The 22342-nt window shown below is 40.8% G+C and overlaps 1 protein-coding gene across 4 annotated transcripts in view; it reads right to left on the reverse strand.

The window, feature by feature from the left end:
• dock5 (dedicator of cytokinesis 5) overlaps positions 1 to 19897 on the reverse strand; it is a 94465-nt gene extending 74568 nt beyond the window's left edge. For all 4 annotated transcript variants that reach the window (XM_061907243.1, XM_061907242.1, XM_061907244.1 and 1 more), the window contains exon 1: positions 19705 to 19897. In XM_061907243.1, the coding sequence (XP_061763227.1) occupies positions 19705 to 19747 (43 nt within the window). In that variant the 5' untranslated portion in view covers positions 19748 to 19897. The remainder of the gene's footprint in view (positions 1 to 19704) is intronic.
• Positions 19898 to 22342: the final 2445 nt, after the last annotated feature.

Consider the following 22342-nt stretch of genomic DNA (forward strand, 5'->3'; position numbering starts at 1 on the left):
GGTGACAGTGAACACACCTTTACATTTCAAATGACATCTAGTGTCGTAAGCCAGGGATCCCACTGAGGTAAAAATAAATAAGTATAGGAATTAAAAAATCAGTCGGGATTCAAAGGGGCCCTTCGATGTTGCAACATAAACGCAAGGATGGCTTGGTGTAACAATTGCAGACTTCTAGCAGGATGTGTCCCTGTTAGAGCAGAATATTAAGTTAAGTTCAAGCACCCATGATAGTCACACACACACACACACTAGGTGTGGCAAAATTCTTCTCTGCATTTGACCCATCACCCTTGATCATCCGCTGGGAGGTGAGGGGAGCAGTGAGCAACAGCGGTGGCCGGGTCCAGGAATCATTTATGGTGATTTAACCCCCAATTCCAAGCCTTGATGCTGAGTGCCAAGCAGGGAGGTCATGGCTCCCATTTTTATAGTCTTTGCTATGACTCGGCTGGGGTTTGAACTCACAACCTACCCATCTCGGGGCGGACACCCTAACCACTGAGTACTAAGATACATTTAGACAGCATGGACACGGCAGTTAGAGAAGGCTGCGCTAGGCCTACTGCATGGTTAGCGCAGCTAGCTTTGGCTCTAAGCAGCCAAGTAGGGAAGCGTGAACAAGTCAGTCGGTGTCGGCTGCACTCGGTCTGCTACCCTGCTGAGCTCTCAGCACCCAGCTAACCAACATCTGCTGGAGAGTGGCCGAGCTAGCGCTGTTATCCGGAATCTAAAAAACAACAACATTTTGGCTAAAAACATAGCGGACTTGCGCTAGGTAGTGGACATCTGGGATGCCTGGCAGCTGCAGCTTTGAGGGCTTTGGAACGGGGGAGGGGCAGAGGGCAGTATCCGTCGCTGCTGGTTGGGGACACTTTCACCTCAGAGTCTCCAGGACACTAGAAAAGTCTATGAGACACAAGAACACCTTCCAATAACAGGGGAAAAGGTCGCTAGATTTGTTGCTGTAGTAGCTGTTGACAAAAAAGTCACCAAGAGGATTTGGAAAGTCGCAAGATTTAGTGATGTAGTCACCAAGACTGGACATAAATAGCACACTTGTCTGTACTGTAAATAAGTTATTATCAAAATTAAACAAAATAACATTTCAAAAGTACATCAATTTATCAAGTAATTAAAGGCAACCTCTTATCAGGAAAGACAACTCCAAACAATAAACGATCTATGCGGAAAAAGTCTCTGCTTTCAAATCCACTGTCTCGACCAGGGAGGCCCAATAAGTCCACGGTGCCAGCCAGCCATTCCAAAAGTCATCCTAAAAATCAGCAATTATCAATCTTCACTATAGGGTTGGGTGATATGTGGAATATACTGGATATATATCGCAGGTTTGTCTCTGTGCGATATAGAAAATGACTATATGGTGATATTGGAGTATATGTTCTCACGCAGTTGCTTTTAGCTGCGGGCATTACACTACAGGCTCTTCTCACTCTTTGTCTCTGCTTCTCACCGACAGCAAGCGCACCTTCTTACATACCTCACATACTGTCACCTCATACCTCACATACTGTCACCTCATACCTCACATACTGTCACCTCATACCTCACATACTGTCACCTCATACCTCACATACTGTCACCTCATACCTCACATACTGTCACCTCATACCTCACATACTGTCACCTCATACCTCACATACTGTCACCTCATACCTCACATACTGTCACCTCATACCTCACATACTGTCACCTCATACCTCACATACTGTCACCTCATACCTCACATACTGTCACCTCATACCTCACATACTGTCACCTCATACCTCACATACTGTCACCTCATACGTCACATACTGTCACCTCATACCTCACATACTGTCACCTCATACCTCACATACTGTCACCTCATACCTCACATACTGTCACCTCATTCGTCACATACTGTCACCTCATACCTCACATACTGTCACCTCATACCTCACATACTGTCACCTCATTTGTCACATACTGTCACCTCATACCTCACATACTGTCACCTCATACGTCACATACTGTCACCTCATACCTCACATACTGTCACCTCATACCTCACATACTGTCACCTCATACCTCACATACTGTCACCTCATACCTCACATACTGTCACCTCATTCGTCACATACTGTCACCTCATACCTCACATACTGTCACCTCATACGTCACATACTGTCACCTCATACCTCACATACTGTCACCTCATACCTCACATACTGTCACCTCATACCTCACATACTGTCACCTCATTCGTCACATACAGTCACCTCATTCGTCACATACAGTCACCTCATACCTCACATACTGTCACCTCATACGTCACATACTGTCACCTCATACCTCACATACTGTCACCTCATACCTCACATACTGTCACCTCATACCTCACATACTGTCACCTCATACCTCACATACTGTCACCTCATTCGTCACATACTGTCACCTCATACCTCACATACTGTCACCTCATACCTCACATACTGTCACCTCATACCTCACATACTGTCACCTCATACCTCACATACTGTCACCTCATACCTCACATACTGTCACCTCATACCTCACATACTGTCACCTCATACGTCACATACTGTCACCTCATACATCACATACTGTCACCTCATACCTCACATACTGTCACCTCATACCTCACATACTGTCACCTCATACCTCACATACTGTCACCTCATACCTCACATACTGTCACCTCATACGTCACATACTGTCACCTCATACATCACATACTGTCACCTCATACATCACATACTGTCACCTCACATGTCACATACTGTCACCTCATACCTCACATACTGTCACCTCATACCTCACATACTGTCACCTCATACCTCACATACTGTCACCTCATACCTCACAAACTGTCACCTCATACCTCACATACTGTCACCTCATACCTCACATACTGTCACCTCATTCGTCACATACTGTCACCTCATACCTCACATACTGTCACCTCATACCTCACATACTGTCACCTCATACCTCACATACTGTCACCTCATTCGTCACATACTGTCACCTCATACCTCACATACTGTCACCTCATTCGTCACATACTGTCACCTCATACCTCACATACTGTCACCTCATACCTCACATACTGTCACCTCATACCTCACATATGTATACGCCCTCGTGGAGCAGAGAGGTAGCAGCATAGGTAACGTTAATTGTGATGCTAGCGGAGCCATGCGAGTGGTAATACGAGAGAAAGAAGGTGTGAATGAAGGAAGAATTCCCAAGAAAAACAGCAGAGGGTCCATCGTCTGGCGGTGGTTTGGCTTCAAGTGGGAATAAGGCAGACAACCGTAATTTGTCAAGTGTAGGGCAAAAGCGTTGCTACCAAAAGTAGCATTACTGCTAATATGTAGCATCATTTGAAAAGTCACCTGCTAGAGAGTGAAGAGTGCTTACTCCGCATGTCAACCTCTCCATTCCGTGTTAAACGCCCACATCATCAAAATGCTGAGGCAAACATTTCCACATCAACACCGTATGAAAAAAATAGTCAACAACAAAAGGAGATAACGTCCGCAGGAACCTACCACATAGCGAAGGACAAACACAATTTGATTTCCTATTACCATATTTCCTTGAATAGCCACCGGGCATGTAATATGCGCCTGCCTTGAATTACTGCCGGGTCAAACCCGCTCCCCAAATCTATTAGCACATGCTTACTTTTACCGCCGGGTCAAATTCGTGACGTCACGAGTGACGCTTCCCCTGTCGTCATTTTCAAAATGGCGAAGGAGTTTTTTTTTGCTTTTACTATGTGTAAACCAAGGGTCTTGTTCCACAACCATAAAGATCACACTGACGGTTGTGATATAAACAACTTTAACACTCTTACTAATATGTGCCACACTCTGTGAACCCACACCAAACACATTTCGGGAGAACATCGTCTCTGTAACACATTATAAACGCAACATAAGAATTACCCACAATGCCATGCATCCATGACTCTTGGCTATACTATACACCGTGCTAGCGGTTTGGTTGGGTTTCTGGCAACCTCAGTCAGGGAGAGAGGGAGGGCACTACAGAATTTACGATGATGATTATTCAAATACGGTCGTTTAAAAACGGAAAACTGAAGACACATCCAACTGGTAATAATATTCTTATACATTTAAATAGTGTTTATACAGTGTCAACAGATAGTCAAAGATTGTAGGCATTCGCAGAGTTTTTCTTTTACAAAGCAAATTTATGTAACAAGTTTTATGTTAACCTTGAGAAATGTGTTTAGCTACTTTTCCACAAAGATTTTTTTTCCCACCGTGGCAAACTTTTTTCTACTTAGTTTTTGAGCTGAAAGGCCTACTGAAATAAGATTTTCTTATTCAAACGGGGATAGCAGGTCCATTCTGTGTCATACTTGATCATTTGGCAATATTGCCATATTTTTGCTGAAAGGATTTAGTAGAGAACATCGACGATAAAGTTCGCAACTTTTGGTCGCTAAAAAAAAAGCCTTGCATGTACCGGAAGTAGCAGACGATGTGCGCGTGACGTCACGGGTTGTATGGCTCCTCACATCTGAACATTGTTTATAACGTGAGCCTCCAGCAGCAAGAGCTATTCGGACCAAGAAAGCGACAATTTCCCCATTAATTTGAGCGAGGATGAAAGATTCGTGGATGAGGGAAGTTAGAGTGAAGCACGAAAAAAAAGAAAAAGCAACGGTGGCGGAGGTGGAACTGTTTCAGATGTAATTAGACCCATTTACTAGGATAATTCTGGAAGATCCCTTATCTGCTTATTGTTTTAATAGTGTTTTAGTGAGATTGTAAAGTCATACCTGAAAGTCGGATGGCTTCGGTGAACGCCAGTGTCTCTCAGAGAAGCCATTGGAGGAGCCAAGATCACAACTGCCTTTTTGAGCTGCAGGAGGAAGTCCCATAATCCACTGAAGTCTCCGGTAAGAGCCGACTTAATATCACAATTTTCCCATCCAAAATATTTGCTGGTTGACGTAGAGAAACATGTTAGCATAACCGCTCTGTGTTAAAGCTTCACAACAAACAAACACCGGCTGTGTTTTGGTTGCTAAAGGCAGCTGCAATCCACCACTTTCCACCAACAGCATTCTTCTTTATAATCTCCATTATTAATTGAACAAATTGCAAAAGATTCAGCAACACAGATGTCCAAATTACTGTGTAATTATGCGATGAAAAGAGACGACTTTTAGCCGTGTGTGGTGCTGGGCTAATAGGTCTGCTACGACCGAGACGTCACGCGCACGCGTCATCATACACGTCATCATTCCGCGACGTTTTCAACAAGAAACTCCGCGGGAAATTTAAAATGGTAATTTAGTAAACTAAAGCGGCCGTATTGGCATGTGTTGCAATGTTAATATTTCATCATTGATATATAAACTATCAGACTGCGTGGTGGCTAGTAGTGGCTTTCAGTAGGCCTTGAATGTAGATTAATACAACATGCCAAAGCAATTCCAAGAATCAATGTTGATATGCTTTTTAGGACCTATACCAATTCATAGCAATCTGAATGACAGCACAAAAGGTGTTGACATTGAACGCAACAGACTGTTGAGGAGCAGAATCAAGGTAAAAGGAACATAACTGCATGCTTTTTTTATGAGTAATAGCATTGGTCTGAACACCAATCCCTCAGTATTAAAACTATTTACCATGCCCAGCAGGATTTTTACAGTTTTCACAACAAAGAGGAAAAATTACTGCGTGAACTTTAAGTTAAATACACATAAATATAAGCACATTTTTACTATCTGTTTTTGTAATGTATTGCAATGATCATGTGTGCTAGGTAACAGGGGTTTGTTTGTATATGACTGCTCAAAAAAGGAGGTTTTTGCTCAACACAGCCATAAAACTGAATTATGGATGAAGATAGGCCAAGCACATACATTGAACTATTCTACAAATATATCCAACTAAAATAATCTGTGACCAGACTACTTGTGCTTGATAAAGTAGTTATTCTAATGCATAATGATATTGTTCAATTGAATTAAAAAAAGTGTCATCAATGATAGCAGAAAATAGCAAATGGACAGTGTAAGCGTGTTATTAATGTAAACACTGACTATATATAAAGAAACAACACAAATAGTTTATTTGTTTGTGTTATTTAACTCTGTATTTAAAAGTTTACATTTCAGTTACAAAAATACAAGCTTATTTCATTTGAAGGAGTATGCTTGCATTAATATGTGGTTACATCAGTGGTTAAATTGGTCTAAAAATACTGTTGACAATGTTATCGTTTATGGGCAATAATTTGAAGGATAACATATTGTCGAGCAAAACATTTGATCAACCTAGACCTATTTGTACGACAATAAAGTTATTTAACTCCTTGAATTAGATGTGAACAAAGTAGGCAATGAGGTGTGCATAATGGTTGTTAAGCATTTAGGAGCAGCATAGTTCAGTTTGCTGTGGTACAGTTTGGCAAAGTACAGTAAACAATTTGCCTGGGTTTGGTATGCTGGTGATAGCTGCCTCAGTTATGTAAATAGTCTGATATCATAACACCTGTGTGACACTTTGAGATGCCAATGAATTGCACAAAGAAAATACATTTTTTTTAATCCAATGTTGTTGATCTCGGGACTTACAAAGATTTGTATTGCTAGAAGATAAGTTAAGTTTGACCAGAGGCTGTAGTTTCCACCAAATGTTGCTCACACAGAGGCAACAATTCTTTGCCAGAAAGTCAACATAATGTGGCTTAAAGAACATGACATCATGAACAGTATGTTGAGATATATTCATGGGGACCTCCAATACACGGTATCATCCACAGGGGGCATAATTCTGTTCAATAAAATACTGGCCTCTGAAAGGAGTTAAGAACAGAGGGACGTTTTTTTTTCATAGATGCCATAAAATGTGCATATAGAGTTAACAATTAAGCCAGCATTTATTCCCCTATGTCTATCACACTAAAACCAACAAAGTGGGACACCGCCGTGTCTTTTAATACATTTAAATGCAGTCCAGATTTGATCATTTTTTACTAGTTAGAAATAATAAATGATTCATCAAAGCAACATAATACAAATCAGAGCTTTTTTTTATCAATTGTTGCAGCTCTACTCAGGCTGCACAATTTTGAGAAAAACCTAATCGTGAGTTGTCTCTCCAAACTTGCGATATTAATTCAATTTGCAATTGTTTTCTATATGTCATACATACAAATACATACAAATGTGAAGGAAGACATGTTACTTTTAGACTATCAACCAACAGTTTCTTGTCTCAAGGTGCATTAGAACAATACGCAATAATTTACTTTAAAACATATTTGGCTTTGAGCAGACAGACTCAGAGCTTTTGTCTAAATTATGCTCTTAAACTGAAGATATAACCCATAAAAACTACATAGTGAATATAATGTAATGTAATCATGATATATAATAATAATAATAGTGCAAATAACCATTTAAAAAGGATACAAACATTTATTTCATGTAGAATTGTTTACCACAGTACTTTAATTGGAAAGTAAATAACTTTTACTTTTCCTAAATAGATAAATAAAAACAGAAAATGCACACATTTTTGTAAGCAAAAACTTTACTTAAATAAATATTGAAAATGTTAAAGTGCAGTTATTTCCCCGTCGGAAAAACGAGGTCGGGTTGTCTTTGTTTATTGCCATCATGTGATGGCGGCATTTTTACTCGTTTGTCCGTGTTAATGGGCGTATATTGCCCATCCTATTTGAAGCTCAAATATTACCACAACAGGATATTTCACTTTGTAAAAATGTCAACCTTTTGCTGTTATTCATCAAAGTAATTAAAACCTTGATGTCGATTAATTGTGCAGCCCCCAGCCCCACTTCTTGTGCCATGGATGGATGATATACGATATCTATTATATAACCTTGGCTGATGATAGAGCTTTTGATACAGTATTGTGATAATGCATTTTGATGACACGTTCTAGCGGACAAGCGAACGACCGGGTCCTTGGTGTACTGTAGCGTCCTCGCGGCTAACATCTCTCCACAGTGCAAAGCCGCGTTTAATCAGCATGTCCTGCCTCTATGGGAGTAAAGAAAGTGTTTGTTACAAGTATCATGACTGGAGGACGAGGAATACAAGACACATCGTAGGAGTACACAATGAGCCAAGCTAACAGCTAAGCCAGAGCTTTTAAATATGAACAAAGGATGGTGGATTGATACAAACGTCGAAAGTAACGTGTGGAGAGGGGCGTGTTCTGCGGGCCGGCCATGAGGCAGCCAACAGGTGAGTGCATACCTCAGCTGGAACGAGTTATCTAATCACCTGTTCCCTTTATTAGCAGCGCTGCAGACCATGAAGCGGGGGAGACAGGAGGACGCAGGACAGAGGCACAGATACGAACAAGAGACAGCTGAAAAGCTGGACAGACGGACAATTGTGTAAAGTAAAAGATGTATTAAATATTGTGTCAAACCTGTATCCTGAGCTGTGTGATACTGTGGTCAGAAGAACGCAGGAAACGTCCACAGAACGTTACCAAGTATAATATCAGTATGTGGTCGTCGCTTCTACAGAGATTAGATCCATATTTTTTTACTATCACAAAATGTTTTTTCATTTTTGTTATGTTGCTTCGTTTTTTGTTATTTCAACAACCTATCTTAGGGAAAAAAACAAAAGATTTAAATTACAGATAATACTAGAAAATAATTTCAATATTTAATTGATATTGTTACACCACAATCCTGTGTTTTTTTGTCTGATCATAATTGTGATCAAAAATGTAATCATTCAATAGTCTTGACAATTTTAAGTATCAGTATTGGTGTGGACAATCCGGCCCATGTTATTACTTGCAGGCATGTGATTTGAACTTACTGAAAAATAAGCCGGGGCCCGGGGGCCGCAGGTCCAGGGCACTTGGTTGGGGGGAAAAGGAGGATAAGCCGCCTTCTCCCCGAAGCTCCTGTTTTTTTTTTACAGCAAATGAACACGCAAAAATTTGCAAAAAAAAAGCATCATTTAAAGATGTTTTAGTGTTTAAAACAGTGGCTGAGTGGTTAAAGTGTCCGCTCTGAGATGGGAAGGTTGTGAGTTCAAACCCCGGCCGAGTCATACCAAAGACTATAAAAATGGGAGCCATGACCTCCCTGCTTGGCACTCAGCATCAAGGCTTGGAATTGGGGGTCAAATCACCAAAAATGATTCCCGGGCACGGCCACCGCTGCTGCTCACTGCTGCTCACTGCTCCCCTCACCTCCCAGGAGGTGACCAAGGGGTTGGGTCAAATGTAGAGAACAAACTTCACCACACCTAGTGTGTGTGACAATCATTGCTACTTGAACTTAACTTAAAGAATTGAAAAATGATCAACAGAATTGACATAAATACACACCTTGTTCATCCAAATGTTATTTAGTCACTACAGTAAATACAATGTGTGTTCACATCCACAGGAACCACATGGGTTAGCCTACTCTATACAGTATTTACAACCTTAGCAGTGTTCACTTCACAGCCGTCAGTGACATTATTTACACATTACTTTGGTTCATTCACACATTTGGACATTTTTGCTTTGGTGGCTCTGGCAAATGTCTAAGGAGCATGCATTTTCCTTTTTGTTTCTGCTTTAGTGGATTCTGCCTTGGATTTTATAGCCAATTTCAGTCCTTTCGACTCCCTCGACACTTATAACTCTTACAAATGGAAAAATCCAAAAGTACAAACAATGATTATTCTATTAGCTAGCTCCCTTTATCTGAATATCCAGTAGTGATTTACAGCATGAAATAACAAATATCTGGCAGTCTTCTTGTTTGTTTCAAAATGATTCAACTCTTCAATGTCAAAATATAAAGAGTAGAAACAATTAAAAAAATGTCAGCCACTGTCTTGTTGTAAACCAGCAGTTAAAATGAAATGCAGCATTTAGACAGGCTATACTGGAGCAAAAGTCCTCACATGTATACTGTAGCAAAAGACCTCACATGTATACTGTAGCAAAAGTCCTCACATGTATACTGTAGCAAAAGTCCTCATATGTATACTGGAGCAAAAGTCCTCACATGTATACTGTAGCAAAAGTCCTCACATGTATACTGGAGCAAAAGTCCTCACATGTATACTGTAGCAAAAGTCCTCACATGTGTACTGTAGCAAAAGTCCTCACATGTATACTGTAGCAAAAGTCCTCCCATGTATACTGTAGCAAAAGTCCTCACATGTATACTGGAGCAAAAGTCCTCACATGTATACTGTAGCAAAAGTCCTCACATGTATACTGTAGCAAAAGTCCTCACATGTATACTGTAGCAAAAGTCCTCACATGTATACTGTAGCAAAAGTCCTCCCATGTATACTGGAGCAAAAGTCCTCCCTTGTATACTGTAGCAAAAGTCCTCACATGTATACTGTAGCAAAAGTCCTCACATGTATACTGTAGCAAAAGTCCTCACATGTCTGCCACAATCATGTGTTCTTAAATGTGTATTCCACCTCTTCTATGTCGAGAGCAGTTTTGATTTGGGCTAACAAATTAAACAACTAAAATGAATGTTTTGGCCATTGTTTTAACCAGACGCATACATTTGTCCAAATGTGGCGTAGTAGACACATTTTGGGTTTACTGGACTTTGTCTACATGGCTAAAAGAAAAATGTAAGGAAGAGAATCCCTCTGCCATCTTCCACTAGTTTTTTTTAATAAATAAAACCCCTGCTTGAATAATCCCTCTTTTCTTGTCCGACTCCCTCGTTGTCATTTGGGATGTTTGTTGTGATTTCCCTTCCTGGTTCCATGACCCGCCCTATCTTGCCTCTGACTGGCCTGTCCCTAATGTTTTGTCCTAATCTTAACCAATTGTGACTCATCATATTACACCAACCAACCAATCATGGATTTTCTTATACAGTGGAGTTGTTTCGCTACGTAGCTTTGATTTTTAATGAAGAACCGTAGTTTTTACCACTGGAGCCGTAAACCGGAATGGATTATCCAAAACCGTACTCATCACGTGAAAAGCGTAGCTGTTGGCAGATATGGCAAAGAGACGGATCAAGATTTGAACACACATTTTAGGTCGGAAAAAACGGAAAATATATTCTTTATATTTTTACAGAGATTAAAAAAATACAGATTTCCGACTTTAGACGGAAAAATCATACGTACTTGGTATTTGATCGATGCCTGAAATTGTACTATTGACCAAAACTAACTAAGTATCAAAACAACAGAAGAAGACATAACCATGGAAGTAGATTAAGAATAATTTTGCCAAAATAATACAACCAAAAATGATGTAATATGTCACTGGTGCTCTGGGAACCCAGTAAAACAGGAAGTGCCAATCAGGTAACAGTACTCACTGAGCACTGGGCGGGACACGCTAAAAGCCAATCAGGTAACAGTATCAGCTAGCAAGTTTGGTTACGCCGTCTTTCTGTCTCGCTTTAGATTCTCTGCCTTAAGTGAGAAGAAAAATCAATATCTTGATACATCAACTCAATAACAGAAATGTGTAGTTTTGCAATAGCTTACAGACTCTGAAAACTGCAACTACCTTCAATTCCCCTGCAATTATTTGACCACCTCATCCTAACTGGCTACCAGACAACTTCTCCATTGATAAATAGCACCTTTGGAAAGTTGGAAATTGCATTACTTTATGTATTGACAGGCTTAAATAAGTCTTAAAAAATATCAATAATTATCAATATCAATCAATATAAAAAAACTTGTAACGTTTTCAGCCATATTTCTTAGCCCTATCCAAACAACAGAAGTGTCAATACAACATGTTGAAACAGAAAGTAAACAGAAATGACCAGGAAATGCACAAGTAGATTAATAATCTATTCATCCATCTTCTACTGCTTGTCCCTCATAATGTTGACTATATGAGACAATATCTTAGTGCATACATCAGCAGCTAAATAAAGAGCCTTTGTAAGACCTCTGCTGACGTACTGCTTAAAGAGAAGATGTCTCGTACGTTCACTATCTTATTTAATGATAGTTTATTTCAATGTTTTACATTTTTTCTTAGAGTGCAATGAGAAACAAGTTTTATGTAAAAGATTTTCTGCTCAAATTAAGACAAATACATTTTTTGTGGTAAACTTTTTGAAAAGTATCTAAATATATTTTGTTACTGATACCACAATACTGCTATTGGGACAACAAGACTACACCTGGCATTCCACCACTGAAACTGGCAAATCAGAGGTTAGACTTTACATTCCATGATGCTAAAAGAAAGACAATTTATGGCTTAAATACACGATGGAAGTAGAGATTCCTGCATCCCATTTAGTTAATATGTAAAAGTATTAGTATAAATTAATTGTGGGGGTAAAAAGTGGAACATTTACAGCTTTAATAGGCATTATATTAAGTCAATATTTACAAAATAATGATTCAAATAACTCAATTGTCCACATTTCAGATCATGAAACTATATTAAAATACAAATTCTTTGTCACGATCTGTTATTAAAAATGACTACATTGCACTGCTTGGTGAAGATAATAGACATTGCAAACATGTTACTTTCTTATGTTATTATTATCTTAAACTCCACTTAAGCTACAGCTCTGATAAACCTGCTTGAGATATGCTATGATAATATCAAATAGCTTGTAATCTCTTCTTTCATACGAAATGTTTGGCGGAAAGGCAAAAACTGACTAATGGGATTATTTCAATCCGATGTCGGAGTCTGATGGTTTTTTTCCGGATGGAATACAGTATGTCCTCAAGGTCTACAGCTCTGTAGGGAAGTACATGGGTGTGGAGGGACTGACTATAATGTGATCCCTCCTTTTAATCAGCACCTATTATCAACAAAATATCTAAGTATTCATATGTCAAATACTTAAATTAGACAGTGAATTACAGTCTTGGTGAACCCTGGCCTCAATCTAATGGAATAAATAACAGCTTCAAGTCACACCAGTGGGGATCCAGAAAGATTAACTAGAACATTCCCCAGCCTCTGCCATTAAACACAAGGTCATGTCTAGCCAAAAGGGGGAACATTTGTGCTTGTAGAGCTCTCCATATTCCAACTCAAAGAAGATTCAGAAAAAATGTGAATCATGTTTTAAGGCTGTGATTCTTGGGAACATTGGCCATCTGTTTACGTTTCAACTAATTTGATCAATGTTAGTCGTGTGGTCACATGATTTAAAAAATTAGCAATAAATTAATTCAGATCCATCCATCCATCCATTTTCCTCTGCTTATCCGAGGTCGGGTCGCGGGGGCAGCAGCCTAAGCAGGGAAGCCCAGACTTCCCTCTTCCCAGCCAGTTGGTCCAGCTCCTCCCGGGGGATCCCGAGGCGTTCCCAGGCCAGCCGGGAGACATAGTCTTCACAACTTGTCCTGGGTCTTCCCCGTGGCCTCCTACCGGTTGGACGTGCCCTAAACACCTCCCTAGGGAGGCGTTCGGGTGGCATCCTGACCAGATGCCCGAACCATCTTATCTGGCTCCTCTCCATGTGGAGGAGCAGCGGCTTTACTTTGAGTTCCTCCTAGATGACAGAGCTTCTCACCCTATCTCTAAGGGAGAGACCCAAACTCATTTGGGCCGCTTGTACCCGTGATCTTATCCTTTCGGTCATGACACAAAGTTCATGACCATAGGTGAGGATGGGAACATAGATCGACTGATAAATTGAGAGCTTTGCCTTCCAGCTCAGCTCCTTCTTTACCACAACGGTTACATTTTTACGATACATAAATCTAAATCATTCCTTTTTTTAATCTCACCTCAAAAAATGCTGTAATGGTAAAAATGGTAAATGGTAAATGGGTTGTATTTGTATAGCGCTTTTATACCTTTTTAAGGCACTCAACGCGCTTTGACACTATTTCCCCATTCGCCCATTCACACACAAACACACACACACACACACACACACACACACACACACACACACACACACACACACACACACACTGATGGAGGGAGCTGCCATGCAAGGCGCTAACCAGGACCCATCAGGAGCAAGGGTGAAGTGTCTTCCTCAAGGACACAACGGATGTGACTAGGATGATATAAGGTGGGGATTGAACCAGTAACCCTCAGGTTGCTGCCACAGCCACTCTCCCAAATGTGCCATGCCGTCCCCTGTAAAAAGCTTTCAACTTGAAGTATTTTCAATTAGATGTATTACATAATGTATTCATTTAGATGTATTACATAATGTATTCATTTAGATGTATTACATAATGTATTCAATTAGATGTATTACATAATTGTGTCAAATGAAAAGATTGTGGCATTATGAAGTAATGTTGTGTTTGTCACAAATGTAAACATAGAGCCAATTACCAAGCATCAGTTGTAAATAAAATGCTAAAGTTAAGACAAGAAAAAAGAGAAACAAGCCTTTAGAGAAATACGACGGCAAGTGTTGCTTGATGGATTATACTTCTGATGGACCTGAGTGAGGGTCAGGGACCTGAGGAAGAATTGTGAGCCGTCATGCAGTGAGAGTTGACTGTAGGGGCGGGTCATACGGCCTAACATGTATTTGTATTTGATTCATACACTGGTGGTCAAAAGTGTACGTACACTTGTAAAGAACATCATGTCATGGCTGTCTTGACTTTACAATCATTTCTACAACTCTTATTTTTTTGTGATGTAGTGATTGGAGCACATACTTGTTGCTCACAAAAAACATTCATGAATGATGTTGGCTTATTTTATGAATTTATTATGGCTCTACTAAAAATGTGACTGGGTCAAAAGTATACATACAGCAATGTTCATATTTGCTTACATGTCCCTTGGCAAATTTACCTGCAATAAGGCGCTTTTGGTAGCCATCCACAAGCTTCTGTGCACATTTTTCACCACAAAATTGGTGCAGTTCATACAATGTGTTGCTTTTCTGACATGGACTTGTTTCTTCAGCATTGTCCACACCTTTAAGTCAGGACTTTGGGAAGGCCATTCTAAAACCTTCATTCTAGGCTGATTTAGCCATTCCTTTACTACTTTTGAGGTGTGTTTGGGGTCATTGTCCTGTTGGAACACCCAACTGCGCCCAAGACCCAACCTCCCCCCTGATGATTTTAGCTTGTCCTGAAGAATATGGAGGTAGTCCTCCTTTTTCATGTCTCATTTAAAGCAGCACTTCCATTGGCAGCAAAACAGGCTCAGGGCATAATACTACCACCACCATGCTTGACCGTAGGAATGGTGTTCCTGGGAACATATTGCTGAGTATTGTGGCCAAACAGCTCCATTTTTGTTTCATCTGACCACAGAACTTTCCTCCAGAAGGTCTTATCATTCTCCATGTGATCAGCAGCAAACTTTAGAGGAGCCTTAAGGTGTGGCTTCTGGAGCAAGAGCTTCCTTCTTGCATGGTAGCCTCTCAGTCCATGGCCATGCTTGACTGTGGACACTGACACCTGTGTTCCAGCAGCTTCCAATTTGATTGCGGACCTGCTTCTGGGTGGTTCTCGGTTGACTCTTGGTCATCTTGAACAATTTTCTCTCAGCAGCAGGTGATAGATTGCGTTTTCTTCCTGATGGTGGCAGTGACAAAACTGTGCCATGCACTTTAATACTTAGGAACAGTTGTCTGCACAGTTGCTCTTGGGACCCAAAGAACTTTGAAATGGCTCCAAGTGACTTTCCTGACTTGTTCAAGTCATTGATTCATTTTTTCAGATCTGTGCTGAGTTCCTTTGACTTTCCCATTGTGGCGTTGGTAAGCGAGTCTAATGACTGCATCACATGAGCCCTATTTAAAATGGCTCAGAGAAGTCAACAGGTGTCCTCAATCATAATCACTCACATGAAGTTAGAGGCTATGCCATCAAGGTAATTTGACTTAAATGTAACTTTTCTACATCGCCAAAATTGATAATGTATGTTGCGTATGTATACTTTTGACCCAGCAGATTTGCTCATATTTTCAGTAAACCCATAATAAATTCATAAAAGAACCATACTTCATGAATGTTTTTTGTCCAAGCAATGTTATCATGGACGCCCCTGCTTATTTCAGCAAGACAATGCCAAGCCAGGTGTTACAACAGCGTGGCTTCATAGTGAAAGAGTGCAGGTACTAGACTGGTCTGCCTGTAGTTCAGACCTGTCTCCCAACGGAGACCCCGGACTGTTGAACTACATAAACTGTACATCAAGCAAGAATGGGAAGGAATTCCACCTGAAAGGCTTCAAAAATACATCACCTCAGTTCCCAAAGTGTTGTTAAAAGGAAAGGCCATGTAACACAATGGTAAAAATGCCCCTATGCAAACTTGTTTGCAATGTGTTGCTGCCATTAAATTCTAAGTTAATGATTATTTGCACACAAAAAATGCAGTTTCTCAGTGTGAACATGAAATATCTTGTCTTTGAAGTCTATTCAATTGAATATAAGTTGAAAAGGATTTGCAAATCATTGTATTCTCTTTTTATTTATGAATTTCACAGTGTGCCAACTTCACCGGTTTTGGGGTTTGCATATATATTTTGGGCACCACACAGGTGGACACCGCATATTTCCACAGGACAAGCTAATGGTCAGTAACACATTTGCACACATTTAGCAGAATCACAGCCGCCAACCTGAGCACACTATTATGTCATCATGTTGACTGAAAAGGGATTTGTCACTCAGACAGGAATTGTGCAGCAGATTTGCCTTCAAGGTGTGGAGAATGAATGAACACACACACACACACACACACACACACACACACACACACACACACACACACACACACACACACACACACACACACACACACACACACACTCTCTCTCTCACACACACACACACACACACACAAGTACTTCTAACCTTCTGGAGACCTCAGAAAAATCCCAACCTCTTTTGGACCACCTTTTCTAGATATATAAAAATGTGTATTTACAACATTAATAATAGGCTCCAGCACCCCATGCGACGCTGAAAGGGACAAACGGTAGGAAATGGTTAGATGGATAATATATACATACTACGTTAATATCTGCGATGAGGTGGCCACTTGTCCAGGGTGTACCCCGCCTTCCGCCCGATTGTAGCTGAGATAGGCACCAGTGCCCCCCGCGACCCCAAAGGGAATAAGCGGTAGACATTGGATGGATGGACTATGTAAATATAAAAAGGCTTGTTGTAAAAAATGAGTTGGAATTTCACAAGAAAAACTTAGAATTTTGATAGTATTATAATAAAAGTTGTAATTTTACTCAACCAAGTCAAAGTTTTACAAGAAAAACTGAACATTTGTGCAATATGAAAGTTGGAATTTTACGAAATAACAGTTGCAATTTTACAAGAAAAGCTTAAAATGTTGGCAATTATATGAAAAGAGTGGTCATTTTACTCGACAAAAGCCACAATTTTAGAAAACTTCAACATTTGGCAATATTTTAATAATAATAATCGGAATTTTACTTGACCAAATTATGACAAATATCATTTTACTCAAAAAATGTCACTATTTTACAAGAACAACAAAAGAAATTGGCAATATTGTGATAAAAGTCAGAATTATATATGACAACTGTCCCCATTTTGCATGAAAAAAATATAATTTTACATAAAAAAGTAATAATGTTATGAGAACATATTGCAATATTACAGAAACAGAAAGAATATGAGGAATTATTCCCAGTTTTGTTATTGATACAGAGTCCATTTGATAAATCCTGCCTTTTTGGGACCACCCTCATTTTGATAGCAGCAGGGGTGCAAAGGAGACTTTGTCTATTAGATGCAATGTTAAGTTAAGTTAAGTAGCAATGATTGTCACACACACACACCAGGTGTGGAGACATTATTATCTGCCTTTGACCCATCACCCTTGATCACTCCCTGGGAGGTGAGGGGAGCAGTGAGCAGCAGCGGTGGCCGCGCCTGGTAATCATTTTTGGTGGTTTAACCCTTAATTCCAAGCCTCGATGCTGAGTGCCAAGCAGGGAGGTCATGGCTCCCATTTTTATAGTCTTTGGTATGACTTGGCCGGGGTTTCAACTCACAACCTACCAATATTATTGGGACCATGATTAATGTCATCACTTCACACCTCCTCAAATGGAAGATACTTTTCCTTCTCCATGCCTCAAGAAGGGTAGAAATACAACACACACACACACGCAAACTCGCGCGCACACACACACACACACACACACACACACACACACACACACACACACACAGGTTCAGGTAGCAAGGCCACACCTTGATAAAACCACAAGTAGTAAAAAGTCAGGTTGCCAAAGGGCAGTGGTGAACAAATGCCTTTGCATGCATGCAATCCTCTTGAGGTGAAACGACTTGTGGCAGCACCATGCAGGGTCCTAGACAGTCCTAGACGGTCCTAGACGGACTTTGAAGCCACTCTGAAATTGACAGGTACACTTTTGTCCAAGTAAGAGTGTCCCAATAAGACTTTTAACCAAGTAAGAGTGTCCCAATAAGACTTTTAACCAAGTAAGAGTGTCCCAATAAGACTTTTAACCAAGTAAGACTGACCCAATAAGACTTTTAACCAAGTAAGAGTGTCCCAATAAGACTTTTAACCAAGTAAGAGTGTCCCAATAAGACTTTTAACCAAGTAAGACTGACCCAATAAGACTTTTAACCAAGTAAGTGTGTCCCAAAAGACTTTTAACCAAGTAAGTGTCCCAATAAGACTTTTAACCAAGTAAGAGGGTCTCAATAAGACTTTTAACCAAGTAAGAGTGTCCCAATAAGACTTTTAACCAAGTAAGAGTGTCCCAATAAGACTTTTAACCAAGTAAGAGTGTCCCAATAAGACTTTTAACCAAGTAAGAGTGTCCCAATAAGACTTTTAACCAAGTAAGAGTGTCTCAATAAGACTTTTAACCAAGAAAAAGTGTCTCAATAAGACTTTTAACCAAGTAAAAGTGTCTCAATAAGACTTTTAACCAAGTAAAAGTGTCCCAATAAGACTTTTAACCAAGTAAGAGTGTCTCAATAAGACTTTTAACCAAGTAAAAGTGTCCCAATAAGACTTTTAACCAAGTAAGAGTGTCTCAATAAGACTTTTAACCAAGTAAAAGTGTCCCAATAAGACTTTTAACCAAGTAAGAGTGTCCCAATAAGACTTTTAACCAAGTAAAAGTGTCTCAATAAGACTTTTAACCAAGTAAGACTGTCGCAATAAGACTTTTAACCAAGTAAGAGTGTCTCAATAAGACTTTTAACCAAGAAAAAGTGTCTCAATAAGACTTTTAACAAAGTAAAAGTGTCTCAATAAGACTTTTAACCAAGTAAAAGTGTCCCAATAAGACTTTTAACCAAGTAAGAGTGTCTCAATAAGACTTTTAACCAAGTAAAAGTGTCCCAATAAGACTTTTAACCAAGTAAGAGTGTCTCAATAAGACTTTTAACCAAGTAAGAGTGTTTCAATAAGACTTTTAACCAAGTAAAAGTGTCCCAATAAGACTTTTAACCAAGTAAAAGTGTCTCAATAAGACTTTTAACCAAGTAAAAGTGTCTCAATAAGACTTCATGGTTGTCATGCACCAACTTCTCAATCACCAACATCTTTTTTCCGAAGCGCCTCTAAACTTTACTTCTGGCGTTGGAAAGAAGCGGGTCTGTATATCCAGCACAAGCAAAGCAAGAATAAAGTGGCCATAAAAGACGTAGTTTAACTTCTTGATCAAAATCTTCTGAAATGACTTTTTACTCGGCGAGCGTGTTCAACAAACTTACCCACGCCGTACTTCTCTTTCTTGGTGGGGACCCACCGTGTCATGGCGTCGGTGGTCCGGGGTGACAACAAGTGTCGCTGGATGAATAAATAACTATTTACAAAAGTTTCGAGAGGGCGGGCGGCGCACTTCTTGCTGCTTCTTCCGAAGTCTTAGTCCACTAGGCCAGTGCCGCCATCATGCATGGAGGGGAGGGGAGGGGGCGTGGCTACTAGGCCAGTGCCGCCATCATGCATGGAGGGGAGGGGAGGGGGCGTGGCTACTAGGCCAGTGCCGCCATCATGCATGGAGGGGAGGGGAGGGGGCGTGGCTACTAGGCCAGTGCCGCCATCATGCATGGAGGGGAGGGGAGGGGGCGTGGCTACTAGGCCAGTGCCGCCATCATGCATGGAGGGGAGGGGAGGGGGCGTGGCTACTAGGCCAGTGCCGCCATCATGCATGGAGGGGAGGGGGGAGGTGGAGGGGCGTGACCATAACAATAAAAGACAATAAATATAAATAGTTTAACATCTGAAATTAAATACTGTAGGGTTGTCTTGTCCTGTACCCTTACCAAAATTAGTTCTATACTTTTCGGAACTGTTTGCTACTTTTCTAAAAAACAATAAAAGGGGACCATAAAAAAAATTTTATTATTGGCTTTATTTTTGGCTGACCAAATTCTGAAATCCCAAAAAGAGGACACATATATGCTGCCAAGGCCGGGACTAGGTGAACATTTGCCAATGATACTTGAACTTGCTTTATCAATAATATATTTATTTAAGGGCAGCACGGTGGTACAGGGGTTAGTGCGTCTGCCTCACAATATGAAGGTCCTGCAGTCCTGGGTTCAATCCCGGGCTCAGGATCTTTCTGTGTGGAGTTTGCATGTTCTCCCCGTGACTGCGTGGGTTCCCTCCAAGTACTTCGGCTTCCTCCCACCTCCAAAGACATGCACCTGGGGATGGGCCCCTCCCACCTCCAAAGACATGCACCTGGGGATAGGCCCCTCCCACCTCCAAAGACATGCGCCTGGGGATAGGTTGATTGGCAACACTAAATGTTCCCTAGTGAGTGAATGTTGTCTATCTGTGTTGGCCCTGGATGGGAGTGAACTTGCAACCCTCAGGTTTCTGACACAGTCGCTCTACCCAGAATGCCATGCGGCCCCCAACAAGATGACATGTATAATCACCTCATCACACCATTCATTCTTTCCCATTCTTACTTGATGTCCAGCTTAAGTTGTTCAACAGTCTCCTGCCTCATATTTTAGCCTTCATATTACACCACACATCTTCAATGGGAGACAGGACTGGACTACAGGCAGGCCAGTCTAGTACCCGCACTCCTTTACTATGAAGCCACGCTGTTGTAACACGTGGCTTGGCATTGTCTTGCTGAAATAAGCAGGGGCGTCCATGATAACGTTGCTTGGATGACAACATATGTTGCTCCAAAAGCTGTATGTACCTTTCAGCATTAATGGTGTCTTCACAGATGTGTAAGTTAGCCATGCCTTGGCCACTAATACACCCCCATACCATCACACATGCTGACTACAACACTTTCACCCTACAACAATCACTAATACACCCCCATACCATCACACATGCTGACTACCACACTTTCACCCTACAACAATCACTAATACACCCCCATACCATCACACATGCTGCCTAGAACACTTTCACCCTACAACAATCACTAATACACCCCCATACCATCACACATGCTGCCTAGAACACTTTCACCCTACAACAATCACTAATACACCCCCATACCATCACACATGCTGACTACCACACTTTCACCCTACAACAATCACTAATACACCCCCATACCATCACACATGCTGACTACCACACTTTCACCCTACAACAATCACTAATACACCCCCATACCATCACACATGCTGACTACCACACTTTCACCCTACAACAATCACTAATACACCCCCATACCATCACACATGCTGACTACCACACTTTCACCCTACAACAATCACTAATACACCCCCATACCATCACACATGCTGCCTAGAACACTTTCACCCTACAACAATCACTAATACACCCCCATACCATCACACATGCTGCCTAGAACACTTTCACCCTACAACAATCACTAATACACCCCCATACCATCACACATGCTGCCTAGAACACTTTCACCCTACAACAATCACTAATACACCCCCATACCATCACACATGCTGACTACCACACTTTCACCCTACAACAATCACTAATACACCCCCATACCATCACACATGCTGACTACCACACTTTCACCCTACAACAATCACTAATACACCCCCATACCATCACACATGCTGACTACAACACTTTCACCCTACAACAATCACTAATACACCCCCATACCATCACACATGCTGCCTAGAACACTTTCACCCTACAACAATCACTAATACACCCCCATACCATCACACATGCTGACTACCACACTTTCACCCTACAACAATCACTAATACACCCCCATACCATCACACATGCTGCCTAGAACACTTTCACCCTACAACAATCACTAATACACCCCTATACCATCACACATGCTGACTACCACACTTTCACCCTACAACAATCACTAATACACCCCCATACCATCACACATGCTGACTACAACACTTTCACCCT

This window comes from Nerophis ophidion, linkage group LG07 (genome assembly GCF_033978795.1).
Source record: "Nerophis ophidion isolate RoL-2023_Sa linkage group LG07, RoL_Noph_v1.0, whole genome shotgun sequence".
Taxonomy (NCBI): domain Eukaryota; kingdom Metazoa; phylum Chordata; class Actinopteri; order Syngnathiformes; family Syngnathidae; genus Nerophis; species Nerophis ophidion.